Source organism: Grammomys surdaster, unplaced genomic scaffold, assembly GCF_004785775.1.
Source record: "Grammomys surdaster isolate TR1022 unplaced genomic scaffold, NIH_TR_1.0 570, whole genome shotgun sequence".
NCBI classification, from domain to species: Eukaryota; Metazoa; Chordata; class Mammalia; order Rodentia; family Muridae; genus Grammomys; species Grammomys surdaster.
This window is the reverse complement of record NW_021604989.1, coordinates 500,917-516,389: the sequence shown is the minus strand read 5'-3', so window position 1 is coordinate 516,389 and position 15,473 is coordinate 500,917. Positions and strand designations below refer to the sequence as shown.

The 15,473-nt window shown below is 37.4% G+C and overlaps 1 protein-coding gene across 1 annotated transcript; it reads left to right on the top strand.

Annotated features, from left to right (window-relative positions):
* Positions 1 to 14,713: 14,713 nt before the first annotated feature.
* On the top strand, positions 14,714 to 15,446 carry LOC114633241 (vomeronasal type-1 receptor 4-like; the record flags this gene model as incomplete). Its single annotated transcript, XM_028781845.1, has 2 exons — positions 14,714 to 14,777; positions 14,953 to 15,446. Coding segments are annotated over 2 exons (558 nt in total), but the record flags the coding sequence as incomplete, so codon positions are not given.
* Between the last annotated feature and the right edge of the window lie 27 nt (positions 15,447 to 15,473).

Genomic DNA, 15,473 nt, shown 5'->3' with positions numbered 1-15,473 from the left:
TTTCTCCACAGGACAGGAGCAGACCGACTCTGTGTCTGCTCCAGTCCCAGGGACCAGGCAGGGGCCGAAGGGAAGTGGAATTCCGGAGGGGCCGTTTTCCAACCTTTTACTCTAAAGTGGTGCCGGTCTTTGTCATTGAGGTGGATTTCCTGCATGCTTCAAAATGCTGTCTCCTGTTTGTGTATCCAGTCTATTAGTCTATGTCTTTTTATTGGGAATTGAGTTCACTGACATTAAGAGATATAAAAAAGAAGAGATTGTTGCTTCCTGTTATTTTTGTTATTAGCGGTGGCATTGTTTGTCTATCTTCTTTTGAATTTGTTGGAAGAGGATTACTTTCTTGCTTTTTCTTTCCTTGTATTGGAGCTTTCCGGCTATTATTCTTTGTAGTGCTGGGTTTGTCAAATGTTATTGTGTAAATTTGATTTTGTCTTGGAATATCTTGGTTTCTCCATCTATGGTATTTGGGAGTTTAGCTGGGTATAGTAACCTGGGCTGGCATTTACGTTCTCTTAGGGTCTGTACGACATCTGTCCAGGATCTTCTCACTTTTATAGTATCTGGTGAGAAGTCTGGTGTAACTCTGATAGGTCTGCCTTTGTATATTACTTGGCCTTTTTCCCTTACTGCATTTAACATTCTTTCTTTGTTTCGTGCATTTGGTACTTTAACTATTATGTGACGGGAGGTATTTCTTTGCTGATCTAGTCTATTTGGTTCTGTAGGCTTCTTGTATGTTTATGGGCATCTCATTCTTTAGGTTAGGGAAGTTTTCTTGTATAATTTTGTTGAAGATATTCATTACCTCTTTAAGTTGGGAATCTTCACTCTCTTCTATACCTATTATCCTTAGGTTTGGTCTTCTCATTGTGTCCTGCATTTCCTGGATGTTTTGTGTTAAGAACTTTTTGCATTTTGGGTTTTTTTGACAGTCATGTCAATATTTTCTATGGTATCTTCTGCACCTGAAATTCTCTCTTTTATCTCTGGTGTTCTGTTAGTGATGCTTGTGTCTGTGTCTCTTGATTTCTTTCCTACGTTTTCTATCTCCAGGGTAGTCTCCCTTTGTGATTTCTTTATTTCTTTTACTTCCATTTCTATGTCCTGGATGATTTTGTCCAATTCCTTCACCTGTTTGGTTGTGTTTTCTTGTAATTCTTTAAGGAACTTTTGTGTTTCCTTTTTAAGCACTTTCTACCTGTTTTCCTGTGTTCTCCTCAATGTCTTTGAGAGTGTTATTTATGTCCTTCTTAAAGTCCTCTATCATCATCATTAGAAGTGATTTTAAATCTGAATCTTGCTTTCCTGGTGATATGGGGAGTTCAGGACTTTCTAATGTTGGAGAATTAGGTTTTGATCATGCCAAATGCCTTGGGTTGCTGATGCTTATGTTCTTGTGCTCACGTTTTGCCATCTGGATTTCCTTAGTGCTACCTGTGCTGTCTCTGACTGGAGCCTGTCTTTCCTATTATCTTGGTTGTGTCAGAACTATTTGGGGTGGGTGTTGCTGCTGGGGTTAGAGCTGAAGCCCAAGATCTTCTCAGTGCTCGGGCACAGACTGGAAAGAACCAGTGCTCTGTGCCAGGAGTGAGTTCCTGGGTCCCAGTGTGTCCAGGTTACTCCCTGTTTGGGGCAGGTGTTGCTGCCTCCTTACCTAAGGTACTGCTGGGGTTAGAGCTCCTGTGTGCCCCATTTCCTCTGGGTTTTGTGAGATTGGGTGCAGAGCTGCCACCCGGGATCTGTTCCAAAATAACGTACTTCAAAACTCCACCAATAATCATAAGACTGTTTTCAGCCGACACAGGCAAACATTTCATGGGTGCCCTACAATTAATTGAAATAGAAATTCACAGCAAAATAATCTTAAATAAGCGTTCATACATTAACTACTCATACAAATTACTTTATTCATAGAATGGAGTAAACTGTAATTCAAAGAGAATGATTCACAATTACAGAGTGAATTGAATCAACCTTTTAGGAAATATGGCTTGAAGAAAGGGGACAAAGGCCATTCCCAGTAACTCATTCTTTCAGGCCTATTAATTCCCTTGGTTTTTGGAGTTTAATAGTGTATCAGAGCATGTTTGGGCATTGAAAATGGGTCTCAATTTGTCCTATATTCATGAAATTCATACTCTTATCATTGAATCTTTGGGCCTTCTGCATTGCTCCTTTGTAACACTGTCGGATCACAGAGCCATTTTCTTCCTAATTGTTCCTAATTGTTTTATTTATTTGCTCCTATGATGTGAACACTTTTGCATTGACATGTAATTGTTGGAAAGTCATTAAAAGTTTTCTCAGTGCTTGTGTAGATGGTGGTGTGGATCTAGATTTGAGTTGAAAGTCACTCCTGTAATAGTAAATGGGACATGGGAATAATAAACTACACATCAGGGGTCAGAGTCTCATCTCCACACATAACAGATGCAGCTTTTTAGCTCAGCACTTGCTCTTGTGGCAACACACAATATACAAGTGATAATTACTTTCCTGTCAAGAAAATGGATAATTATAGACTTGAAAGTCACCTGGGCATTTAGAGAAATTGATCATGATGCTTTGAGTGGGACTGAGACCTGAAAAGATTTTAACAGAAATTGGAAGATGTTTGCTGCTAGATGCAGAAAAGTTTGTGTCCAACTCATCATGTGAAAATATAATTACTTACATAGGATTCAAAAATATACCATTGATATCTTTCTCCTTTAAGTGGGATCTTCTCATCACTTCTTCATTCTTTCTTCTGTCCTTGTATTCCTTTCTCCCCATATTCTTACATTTTCATTCTACATTTTTTTAAGTTCAAGTGCTAATCATGGAGCAACTTGCAACCAATAGCTACTAAGAGAAGGATAATCAGTTTTCATCACTAGAATGATGCCAAGAATATCAATCACATTGAGGTCAAGCTCATACTCAGGAATCATTAGCCAACACTTGAGACTGATTTTTCAGTGATATTTTCCCTTTCCCCTTCTTTATTGTCTTTGGTGTTGCCTTTTCTTAAGAAGGAGAATGAATATAATATTTAGCAATGGAATTAGCAATGGAAACTCTGAGAGGAGTTGATCAATGTGAAAGAATCTATTATAATATAGTATATAAAATTGTCAAAGAATAAATGTATTTTAATGCTTAAAAATAATATAAAAACATAGATATTACATGCTCAATTATAAAATCTCTTCAAAAATCCAAAATATTTCTGTTCAATATTTATACTAACCAAAAGGTTCCACAAAGTTAAATGGAAAATGGATATGTGACAAATTGAGAATAAATAGCAAGTATATGTCATTATTTCTCTTGGAAACCTACATGAAATTTAATGTTAAAACAAGATTATACTGCAAACATTGGTTAGTTTTATAAGATTTTAATTGCATTAAGAATTATAGTGTATGTAAATGAATAGCAGGGGAAGAAGGGGCTATTATTGTTCTGCACTACATAGTTAGTCATAACCATAAAGCATAGATATATTTTTATTCAAAATTCAAGGCTGACTGTAGACTAATATGATTATCTTATGCTGTGAATCTGAGGACCACATTATGACATGAAAACAGGATTCTAAAGGAATAAGAATTGGGATTGGGAATTCATTCAGATTATTAATTAACATTCCCCTTGTAAGAGCCAGAAGGAACAGTGTCCTTCTAAATCATGTGCCTATAGCATTGCTTCCAAAAATCATAATCACCCCAAGGAAATCCAGGTGGATGATCCTTAAGCATACAGCCACCAGGTACATTGGTTCCTCCAATTGTAGATTTGAGGAAAGCAGTTTAGAGAAAAGGAATTCTGTACAGATGCAGGTACTGTTTTTTGGTTGGTCAGTGGGTTCACTTTCAATTCACTTCTACTGATAAATTACTACTATACAGGCAAGAAGGAGGTATGCATGTACACCAATCAGAGTGGCTAGTATTAAAACCACAAGATCAAAACATACTGGAGAGGATGTAGAGAAAGGTGTATGCCACACCATACCTGGTGGGATTGCAAACTTGTACAATTTCCTGTAAATCAATCTGGCAGTTCCTCATAAAATTGGAAATAATTATACCTAAAGACACAATTATATTGCTCCTGGACATATACCCAAAAGATGCTCCAACATATAACAAGGACACATGCTCCACTATGTTCCTAGCAGCCTTATTCATAACAGCCCTAAACTAGAAGCAATGTCCCTAAACAGAACAGTGGATATAGAAAATGTTGTTTACTTGCACAATGAAATACTTGTAAGCTATTAACAATAAAGACATCATGAAATTTGCAGGAAAATGGGTGGAAATAGAAAATATCATCCTGATTGATGTTACTCAGACCTGAAAGGATATGCATAGTATGTACTTACCAATCTGTGGATATTAACCAAAATTAAAGAATACCTATAATACATCTGACAGACCCTATGAAGTTGAACAGGAAGAAAACCCAAGTAAGGATGCAGCAATCCCACTTAGAAGGGGAACAAAAATAATCATGTGAGGCAGAGAGAGGGTAGTATTTTCATGAGAGAGGAGAGGGGCTGGGGAAAGAGGATTAGTGGATTAGTGTCAAGTATGGGATGAAAGGAGAGGAGAGAAGGCCATAGGGCCAGGAGAATGAATATAAATATGCAGCTGCTGGCAGTAATAGTGGTGAGAACCTTTAGAAAGTCCCAGAAACCTGCCATGAGGTACGTTCCAGGACTCAATGTGGCTGGCCTTAGCTGAAATTTCCAACAATGGGGATATGGAACATGACGAGATTACCACCAGTAGGTAGAAATTGTCCCCTGTAGAGGGATGGGGACACCAACCTATCTTTAAAATTTTTGAGTTAAAACTGGGGCCAGACTTAACAAAAAGCTGGCTAGTGCGCAGCCCAAATTGAGATCTATCCCACTGGTAGGCAGTAAAGCCTGGCACTTTTATTGATCCTATATTGTGCTTGAAGACAGGATCCTCACATGGTTGTCCACTGAGTGACTCAACCAGTAGCTGACTCAGACATATGGAAATACTCATAGCAATGAATTGGACTGATTTATGTGAACCCTATGAGAAGTTACAGAAACTACTGAAGATACTGAACAGGATATCAACTACATAGGAAGACCAACCATGTCAAATAACCTGTATTCCTGGAAGGTCCAAGAAACTAAGCCACCAAGCAAAAAGTATACTGGGATGGCTGAAGGCCTTGAAGCAGAGGACTGCCTTTAAAACAAAAAGAAGTAAACACCACAAAGAGAAGTAGATGATAGGATACCATCCACCTCAGTGTTGAGATCAATAAGTAGGGACAAAGAGAATAATTCAAAAACTCAACAAAACTGAGAGATGGTTGTTTGAGAAAATCAACAATATAGAAATCCCTTATGCCAACTAAATAAAAGACAGAGAGAAAATATGAAAATTAGCAAAATAATAAATGAACAGATGTATGAATAACAACAGACACCAAGGAAATACAAAGAACTGTTAGGTCTCACTTAAAAAGCATTTACTCCACAAAATTGGAAAGTCTAAATAAAATTCATGATTTTCTAGATACATATCACTTACCAAAGTTAAACCAAGATAACAGAAACAATACAAACCCCAAGAAAGTTCAAGCAGGTCAGTAAAAGTCTCGAAACCAATAAACACTCAGGGCCAGATGGTTTGTGTACAGGATTCTATCAGACTTTCAAATAAGTGACAATACTAATACTTTTCAAACTATTCTACTAAATAGAAACAGAAGGAAAATTGTGAAACTCATTCTGTGAGCCCACAGTTCTGCTGATACATAAACAAGACAAAGACTTAACAAAGAGGGAGAATTTCAGGCCAATTTCTCTTACTAATATTGACACAAAAAATACTTGCATACTGAATTCAAGACCCCCTCAAAACATGATCTATCACGATCACTAGGCCTCATTCCAGGTATGCAGGGGAGGTTCACAATATGAAAATCTATTATAGTAATCCACAAGATAAGTAAACTGAAAGAAAAAAGACACAACAGGTCATTTCATTAGATGTTGAAAATCCTTTGATACAATTCAATACCCCTTCATGTTAAAAGTCTTCGAGAGATCAGCAATTAAAGGCACATCCTTAAATCCAATAAAGGCAATATACAGCAAGCCAATAGCCAACACCAAAATAAATGGAGAGAACCATAAAGCAATTGTATTAAAATCAAGGACAAAACAAGGATGTTCACTGGATTCATATCTTTTCAATACAATATTTTAAGTACTAGTCAGAATGATAAGAAAACTAAAGTGCATGTGTAGGATCATGAAAGGACAGCATGGTTTCTGATCAAGTACTGACGAGAGATGGCCAGAGACCCAGTAGCAGACATACAGGATCCACAACTCAGCCCAACAGGACACATGCCCATGTGCTCAAGCCACAGACCAACATGTATGAAGGAGATAAAAAAATTTAAAAGAAGTAATCAAACTATACCTATTTTCAGATGATATAATGGTGTACATTTGTGACCCCAGAAGTTCTACTAAAGAACTTTTACCACTGATAAACACCTTTAGTAAAGTGGCTGGATAAAAAATTAACTAAAAACAAAAATCAGTATACCCCCTTTATACAAATCAGAAATAGCCTGAAAAGAAATCAAGCAAACAACTCCCTTCATAATAGTCACAAACAATATAAAATATGTTGTTGGTATATCTCTAACCAAGCAAGCAAATGACCTGTATGTCAAGAATTATAAGTTTCTGAAGAAAGAAATTGAAGAACATATCCAAATATGAAAAAGATTCCTATATTCATGGATTAGTAGGTTTAACATGAGAAAAAGGCCATCTTATCAAAAATATTAGATACAACTTCTTAAAGCTAACATCAATAGCTCAGGTACTAAGATAAAAAATTGATAAATGGGACCTCATGAAACTGAAAAGATTCAGGTAAAAGATACTATTAACAGGACAAAATAATAGCCTATAAATTAAGAAAAGATCTTTACCAAACCTACATCCAACAGATATAAAATCTTCATCCAAAATATATAAAGAACTCAAGAAGTTAGCCAACAACAAATCATATAACATAATTTAAAATGAGGATACAAAGCTAAACAGAGCATTCTCGGTGAAGAAAACTCTAATCACCTATAGACACTTAAAGAAATGTGCCAAGTCTGTAGTCACCTGGGAAACCCACATCAAAATGAATTGGAGATTCCACCTTAGATTCAACAGAATGGCTAAGATCCAAAGACCCACAAATTCAACTAACCTGGTAACATAGGGGCTCAGAGAGCTTGGATCATTAACCATGGAGCATGCAGGAGCTGGATCTAGACACCCTATACAACATTAGTAGCAAATGTGTATCATGGACATTATGTGGGTTCCCTAACACATGGTCTGTTTCTGTCTTAGTCCCTGTTATCTGCCATTAGACCACCTTGTCCCTACCTTGACTGCCTGGTTTGGCCACAGTTGATGAGGATATGCTAGTACTGCTAGGACTAGATGTCACCCAAGGAGGTGACAATGGAAGAAAGGTTTGTAAAGAGGAGACTGGGAATAGAAGAGGGAGTGGGACTATGAATGAAGTGTAAAGTCAATAAAAATATTTTAAAGAGAAGAATAAGTTACTGCAGTTTTAGTCTACCAATAATAAACAAAAACAACAACAAAAAAACAAAAGCAAGAAACTCAGGACAGCACATGGTTGCAAGGATGTGGAGACAGGTCAACACTTCTCCATTGGTAGTGGGAGTGCAAACTTGTAAAACTATTCTGGAAATCTACTTGGTGGTTTCTCAGAAAACTGGGAAATCTTCCAGAAACAGCCACTCCTGGGCATATAACCAAAAAATGCTTCATACTACTACACAGTCTCTATTATGTTAATAACATTTTCATATGGAATAGCTAGAAATTGGAAACAACACAAATACTCCTAAAACAAGAATCGATAAAGAAATGTGGTTCATTTATACAATGGGGTACTACTCAGCTATTATAAAAAATGCCATCTTGAAATTTGTAGCCAAAGAGATAATACTAGAAAATATCATTTTAGTCAGGTAACCCAGACCCAAAGTACATGCATTGTATGTACCTTCTTATAAGTGGGTATTAGCCGTAAATAAGTAAACAATAAATATGATATAATCCATAAATGGATGTAGGGAATTGGGTGGCAGGGGTGTTGGGGAAGGGAACAGGTGGTGAGTGATTTAGTAGGGGAACATTTCTGGGATGTGTCAAAGACCTTGGTTCATGGAGGTTCCAGGCAGCCTATGAGGTTGACTCTAGCTGTGACTCCAAGTAGTTGGGGCATATGGAGCCTGAAGTGATTAACTTTGGTAGCCAGGCAGGACTCCCAGTGAAGGGATGAGGACACTAACCCACACATAAAACCATCACTCAAATTATGTCCTGCCTACAATAATTGCAGGGTTAAAGATGGAGCCAAGTCTGGCCAACCAATGACTGATCCAAATTGAGACATACCTCATGAGTAAGAAATGATACTCTGTTGTGCTTGAAGAGAGGAACCTAGCATAAGTTTCCACTGAGAACCTCCACCCAGAGACTGACCAAAACTGATGCAGAGACTCACAGCAAAACCGATGGAGCTCAGGGAATCTGGGGGAAGAGTTGAGAGAAGGCTTAAGGAACCAGAGTCAACTAACTTGGGGCCTTACAGGCTTTCAGAGACTGAACCACCAACCAAAAAGCATGCAAGGCTGGACTTAGGCCCTGAAATATGTAGCAGATGTGCAGTTTGGTCTTCATGTGGGTCCCAGAAAAACTTGAACAGGACATACTCTTACTCTGTTGCCTTCCTGTGGATCCTATTCTCCTTACTGAGCTAACTTGTTTGACCTCAGTGGCAGAGTATGTACCTAGATCTTCAGTGACTTGAGTTACTAGGAAGGGTGGGTATTCAGAAAGGAATGCCCCATTCTTAGATATAAATGGGAGTTGTGATGGGGGTGGGAGCCATGTACAGGGAGGAGGAAGCAATTGGATGAGAGGGCTGATTTTGCTTGGGATGTAATGTGAACATATAGATTAATTTATTGAAAAAACAGAGAAGAATCAAGAGGAGGGCCAAGAAAAGAACCAAGGACCCAACAGCACATGGTGAACATGTCTGTGTTTATAGAAAAGAGAAGCTGAATGAAAGGGAACAAATCCCAGGTTCTAGAGAGGTTTAGTTAGGGGCCTAAGGTGAGAAATGCTGAGAAGAGCCAGGATTCTGTAGGAGCTACTTGCAATGTTCTGAGTGTCTGGCAGCTAACATCTGCTTTGATATGTTAATAAGCACCTAAATTCTATTTGTCTTGAGTGTCTTTGGGAGGATAGAATTTTGAGATGTTAAAAGTCTCTGGGATGCTGGGTGATAGGGAATGGCCCTCCAGGAGCAAGGTCATGCAACTTTCTTATACTTAATAGCTTTGAAGTTTGTTCTCCATGCCTTTCTGATATACCCTGGTAATCCAAATTCTAACAGAAAAGTTACAATTCAGATGCATAATTGCTTCCTTCGAGTAGCTCAAGTAATTTGCACTTCTTGTTTTGTTTTGCTTGGTGTTGTTTTCTGACAGGAAGGTCTTTAAAAGTTACTGCAGATCCTTGTGCAGAGGCTGTCATCATGGGTCATCATGGGTCCAGAGTTGAGTTGAAAATTGCCAATCTTCTGGGAAAGAATACCAGGAGATCATGAATCTTTAAGTGAGTGTGAGTGTCTCATCACATTTTCAACAGAGACTCACTTATCATGGTAAAAGGCATAACCATGGTATCATCAAGCACTGAGGTGAGTGATTAGTGCACAGGATTAGTAAAAACTAGACTTTTGAAAGCCATCTTTAGAGAAGCCACATGTGTTGTCCAATGCATTTTATTTTCTTTCTCGTTGCTTCTCTTAATCCTAGTTGTATTTAAAATCTGTAGTAAGAATTTGTTTCAAAATCTCTGCTGGAAAGAAGGATGATGCCACAAAGGAAAAAAGAGAAAAGGAAAGCATAAAAAGGAAAATTACAAAGTAAAGATAAAAGAAGAAGGAGAGGAAGGATGGAAGGAAGGAAGAAAAAAGGGCAGAAGAAAGAAAGAAAGAAAAACTGAAGACAGGAGGTTAAGTAAAAGACATTCAGGTATTGTTTTTGAAGTGGGAACTTGAACAGCCTTTTGGGTGAAACTCAGTCTATTCACAACTTAAGTCAGAGTAATCTGTCTCTAGTCTTCCCTCATCTGTATGACCCTTTTCTCCACCTAAGCTGTTGTTGAATCTTTCTTGCCATTGATATCAGCTCATTTTCTCTTTCTTTACTTCACTTAGCCCCTGTCTTTGTCTCTCCTTTCCATTTTTGTCTTCATCTGTCTTACCCTATCTGTATCATTTTTGCATGTGTCTTCCTAGTTTCAATTATTTTTATATTCAATTTTTTATTGCTTATTTTATTTATTTACATTTCAAATGTTATCTCCCTTTCTGATTTCCCCTTTGAAACCTCCCTATTTTAATAGCCCTGCCCCTGCTTCTATGAGGGAGTTTACCTACCAACTCCCACCTTACCACCATAGCATTCCCCTACGCTGGGGCTTCAATTCACCACAAGACCAAAGGCCTACTTTCCCATTGATGCCAGAAAAGGCAGTCCTCGGCTACATAGGAGCTGGAGCCATGGTTCCCCCCATGTGTACTTTAGTTGGTGGTGTTATCCCTGGGAACTCTGGGGCAGTGTGGCCTGGTTCATTGATAATGTGGTTCTTCCTATAAGGTTGCAAACTCCTTCAGTTTTTTTTCAATCCTTCTCTTAACTCCTCCATTCCACTCCTCATGCTCAGTCCCTTGCTTAGCTGTTAGCATCCACATATGTATTAGTCAGGCTCTGGCAGAGCCTCTCAGGGGACAGACATACCAGGATTCTGTTAGCAAGAGATACTTGGCACAAGCAATACTGTCTGGGATCCCTAGGTGGACAGTCTCTGAATGGCCTTTCCTGAATTCTCTGCTCTACTCTTTTTCCCTGCGTTTTCTTTAGATAGGAACAATTCTTTGTTAATATTTTTGAGATGGGTAGGTGGCCTCATCCCTCAATCGGGGGCTGTGACTAACTGTTGGATACAGAGGGTCAGGAAATTGAATGGAGGTGTGTAGCTGTGGGGGTTGGGGAACCGAGGGTAGTCACTAAAAAGTCCCAGATGCCAGGAAAGCAAGAGACTCCCAGGACCCAACAGGGATGGCACTAGCTGAATCGCCCAAAAAAGGCGAGAAAGAGGTAGTAGAGACCATATCCAGAGGTTAGATATGGTCCCCTACTTTTAGTTTTTTAAAAAAAATACTTCTTTGGAATCTTCATTGTTGTTTAATGATGGTCCTGTGTTTCAGACACAGGGACTTGAAGGTTAGACAAACCATGATCTTCATCCCCATCTTATGCTAATTAGCTTGAAGTGTTTTACTATACAAGTCCTTCTGTAAATATGTGTAATATTTATATGCTTCTGAAAAATGCAACATTTTATTTTTTATATCTCAAGTGTTAAAATATAGGGGTGGATTATATAGAATATTGTTACCAGTAATTAAAATTCTATTATCAATGATAGAACTATAGGGTGCTCTTCTATGAGGAAAAATGAATTTTATGAAAGGTTGAGAATAAAAATTAAAAGTTCTAAGAATTACAAGAAATTATTGAATGAATAGTTGGAATATGTTCAATTTCTTGGTGCTTCACCTATTCTTAAATATGACAGATGTCCCTTTCTATGTTTCACTTAATAAAGCCTTAGATTTGTTGATGTAGAATCCCATTTTACTTGTTATTTGAAAGAAAATGCAGATTCAGTTTCCTTGAGGTGTTGGCTTTCTCTATTCCAATGTCAAGATCACTATTGTATGTCTGCCTGATGTCAGGGAGTGTTCTTAATAAGTGGAACCCAAAACAAAAGCAAAACTCTGCCATATCATACTCTTATCTAATACGTTTCTAAATCTGCCTTACACACAAAAATGAAAACTAATTTCGACCCTAATTTTATATCACAAACCGATGAGCCTAAGTCAGTGTCATGTTTAGTTGACTGTCATCATTGTAGGCCTATATCATGCAACAGAGCAAAAACTTCTCATTTATTAACCACAAAGTCCTAATTGATAGTTAAAACCAAAGCCAACCTACAAATGTTTGTGCTTTTAACCATTTTGATTGCTTAGTTCACTCATAAGAAACAGGATCCTATTGTTCTGCAGATAATCTCCAGAACATTTCAATATAAACCCAATTCTCTGGGCCCATGAAATAAACATACACCACCTTTTACTTGCTTCCTGTCAATCATTATTTTAATGTCATACAAATTTTTATTTCTCATTTATTTTGAGGAAGGGCATATGAATGTAAGACAGCATATATGTATGGAGTTTAGAAGATATATTTTGAGAGTTGTTTCTCTCCTTTCACTTTGTGGGTCCCATGTTGAACTCTGGTCATACGGTTTTCACAGAGCACTTTCACCAGCTGAGCAGGCCTGCTGGCCCTTCTTTTAGTTTGCAGATTTTGGTAGTTGATCACTTTAGTTACAACAGCTTGACAGAATCATAGAGCAGTATAACCGGTCATAGCAATTTGACATGTCCAATGCGAAAAAATTACCATAAAACCATAATCTTTTTTTTTCTTTTTTTGGGAGGGGTGTTCTTTTAAAATCTTACTTAGCATACCTAATTTTGGATTTCGCTATAATGTTTCTAAAAATTTTATTTTTATTTCTCTTCTAGATTTTTTCTCAATCGCCCAACAACTCCTTTCACTTTTAAACCCTACTAATATTTTTTTTGCCACATATACTCTATTTATTATCTTCCCTTGATTGCTCAACATGTCTTTAGTCTGTGATTTTTGATCTCCTTCCAGGTTTCATAGCCTATAAACACTTTCTTTCCACTTACATTCATATGGACATATCCACTATGACAAACAACAGGTGGCTTTTGCTTTTCTAAGTCTGCCACCTTGCTGAATTGATTACAATTCCATCTAGTTCCTGAATATTTCATGATTTTATTTTTTTTACAGTTGGACATAATTCTACTATGTAGAGATTCCATACTTGCATTATCTGATGATGAACATCTAGGATGGATATCATTTCTTTGCTATTGTGAATAAAGCAGCAGCTTATGTGGCTATGTAAGCATCAAAGTGGTAGGACATCAAGTCCCGTTCATGTATGCCCAGAATAAATAGGAGTTATGTCCTATCTATTCTATTGTACACAGCCCATATAGCTGTGTTATATGGTAATTCTATTTTTAATTTCTTGATAAATCTTTGTACTTATTTCGATAATACATGTACATGTAGAACTGTGCCCTCCCACCAGTAAAGAATGATGATTACATTTCGGCATACCAGGATCATTGTTATTGTCTCTTGGTGACAATGATTTTATAGTGTGTAATGGAGTCTCAAAGTATTTGTAATATTTATTTTCCCCAAAGCTAAATATGTTGAACACTTATAAAAAGCATTTACTACATATCTGTGGCTGAAACCCAGCTGTAGCAAATCTCAGCAATCTGGTGCCTGTTGGCACTCACACTCACATGCAACCACTCCTAGAACATACATAATTAAAAACCAAATAAATATTAAAATAAAGTATGCCTTATATAATCCGAATATTTATCCACTCATTCCAAACTGTATTTTCAAGTATGTTCTATTGTTTTTCTTGATGAGTTTTGACTTCTATTTTTTTAAAATATCTATTGAATCAAATTGTTAATCTCAATCAAGAGTTTCTACTGCACATTTGACAATTCAGTTTCCATATAAAAGACACAAAACTTTTATATTTATAATATGCCTTAATCAACAGTTGAGCTGGGCAAATATCTACCTTCTATGCTGTATGTCTACTTCCCTGCCAATAACACTGAGATACGAAATGCCATATTTCTTCTGAGCCATTCTTACTCATACTGACCAGACCTCACGGTCAATTCTCAAGATCATTTAACCAATGGCGTTTTCTCTTCTGTTCACCTTCTCTCGATTCCCGTATGTTCTTCCTCAGGACCTAACTCTTGGAACCAAAACTTCACCTACCTACCTTTATTTTGCCCAGTTGTATGTAAGCTGTCAGCATCTTTATTCAACTAAGAGTTTTAAATTAAGAAGCAAGGTCACACAGCATTACTAGGTGTAGAAGAAGATTCTGTAGTGCCTGAAAATAACCAGATCTTGGGGTACATTATTTCGAATTTGAGTAGAGACAGACCAAATCTTAAGAAATTTCAGAAATAATGGCAGGTTTCTAAAATTCTTTCTTTCAAAACTGGCCGCAAATCTTTGTGCTTAGTCAAAAGCAGTGAGAACACTAATCATTTGTATGAGCTTTTGAAGAAATAGTTTCACTTTATTTAGCTCTGAATGTCCTGGAAATAACTTTGTAAACCAGGTTAGCCTTAAGTCCAAATGTCTGCTTGTGTCTATCTCATGATTGCTATATTCAAGGTCATGTAACATCTTGTCCAGTGATACTTTATTCTTCAGGAAACATATCCAAAACCTTCCATTTAAATAAGGAATATTTACTTTAATAAATAGCATAGCTTTGGATGTTCTTTTTTAATAGGATATCTAGATAAATGCAATAATGTGATGTTTATATTATTTTTGCTAATATTGTTATAAATGCATACTGATAATTTGTTTTTATCATTCTGTGGCCATGACAAATGTATTTACTTTTCTCATAGGTATGAAAATGGCTTCTCAAAATGTTGCAATGGAGCCGGGCGGTGGTGGCGCACGCCTTTAATCCCAGCACTTGGGAGGCAGAGGCAGGCGGATTTCTGAGTTCGAGGCCAGCCTGGTCTACAGAGTGAGTTCCAGGACAGCCAGGGCTATACAGAGAAACCCTGTCTCGAAAAACCAAAAAAAAAAAAAAAAAAAATGTTGCAATGGGAATTTTCGTCTTCTCCCAGATTACAGTGGGAATGCTTGGCAATTCTTCAATACTATTTTATTATGTGATTTTGATGGTCTCTGGGAAGAATTTGATGCCCAAAGACCTAATTATAGAGCACTTGACATTTGCCAACTGCTTGTCTATCATCTCAAGAGGTATTCCACAGACACTAGCAGATTATGGACTTAAAGATTTCCTGGATGACATTGGATGTAAATTGATAGTATATATATACAGAATAACAAGGGGGATGTCCCTGTATGCTATGTGCCTACTGAGTTGCTTCCAAGCAATCACAATTAGCTCCAGAAACTCCAGGTGGATGATGCTTAAACACAGAGCCATCAAGTACATTGGTCCTTCATGCTCAGTCAGTTGGCTTGTACATGTGCTTCTAAACATCTTGACTCCAGCAAGAGTGTCAGGCCCCAGTCACAAGAAAAATGTGACTTACATAATGAGTTATGGGTCATAATGAGTTATATATATATTTGAGCCACCC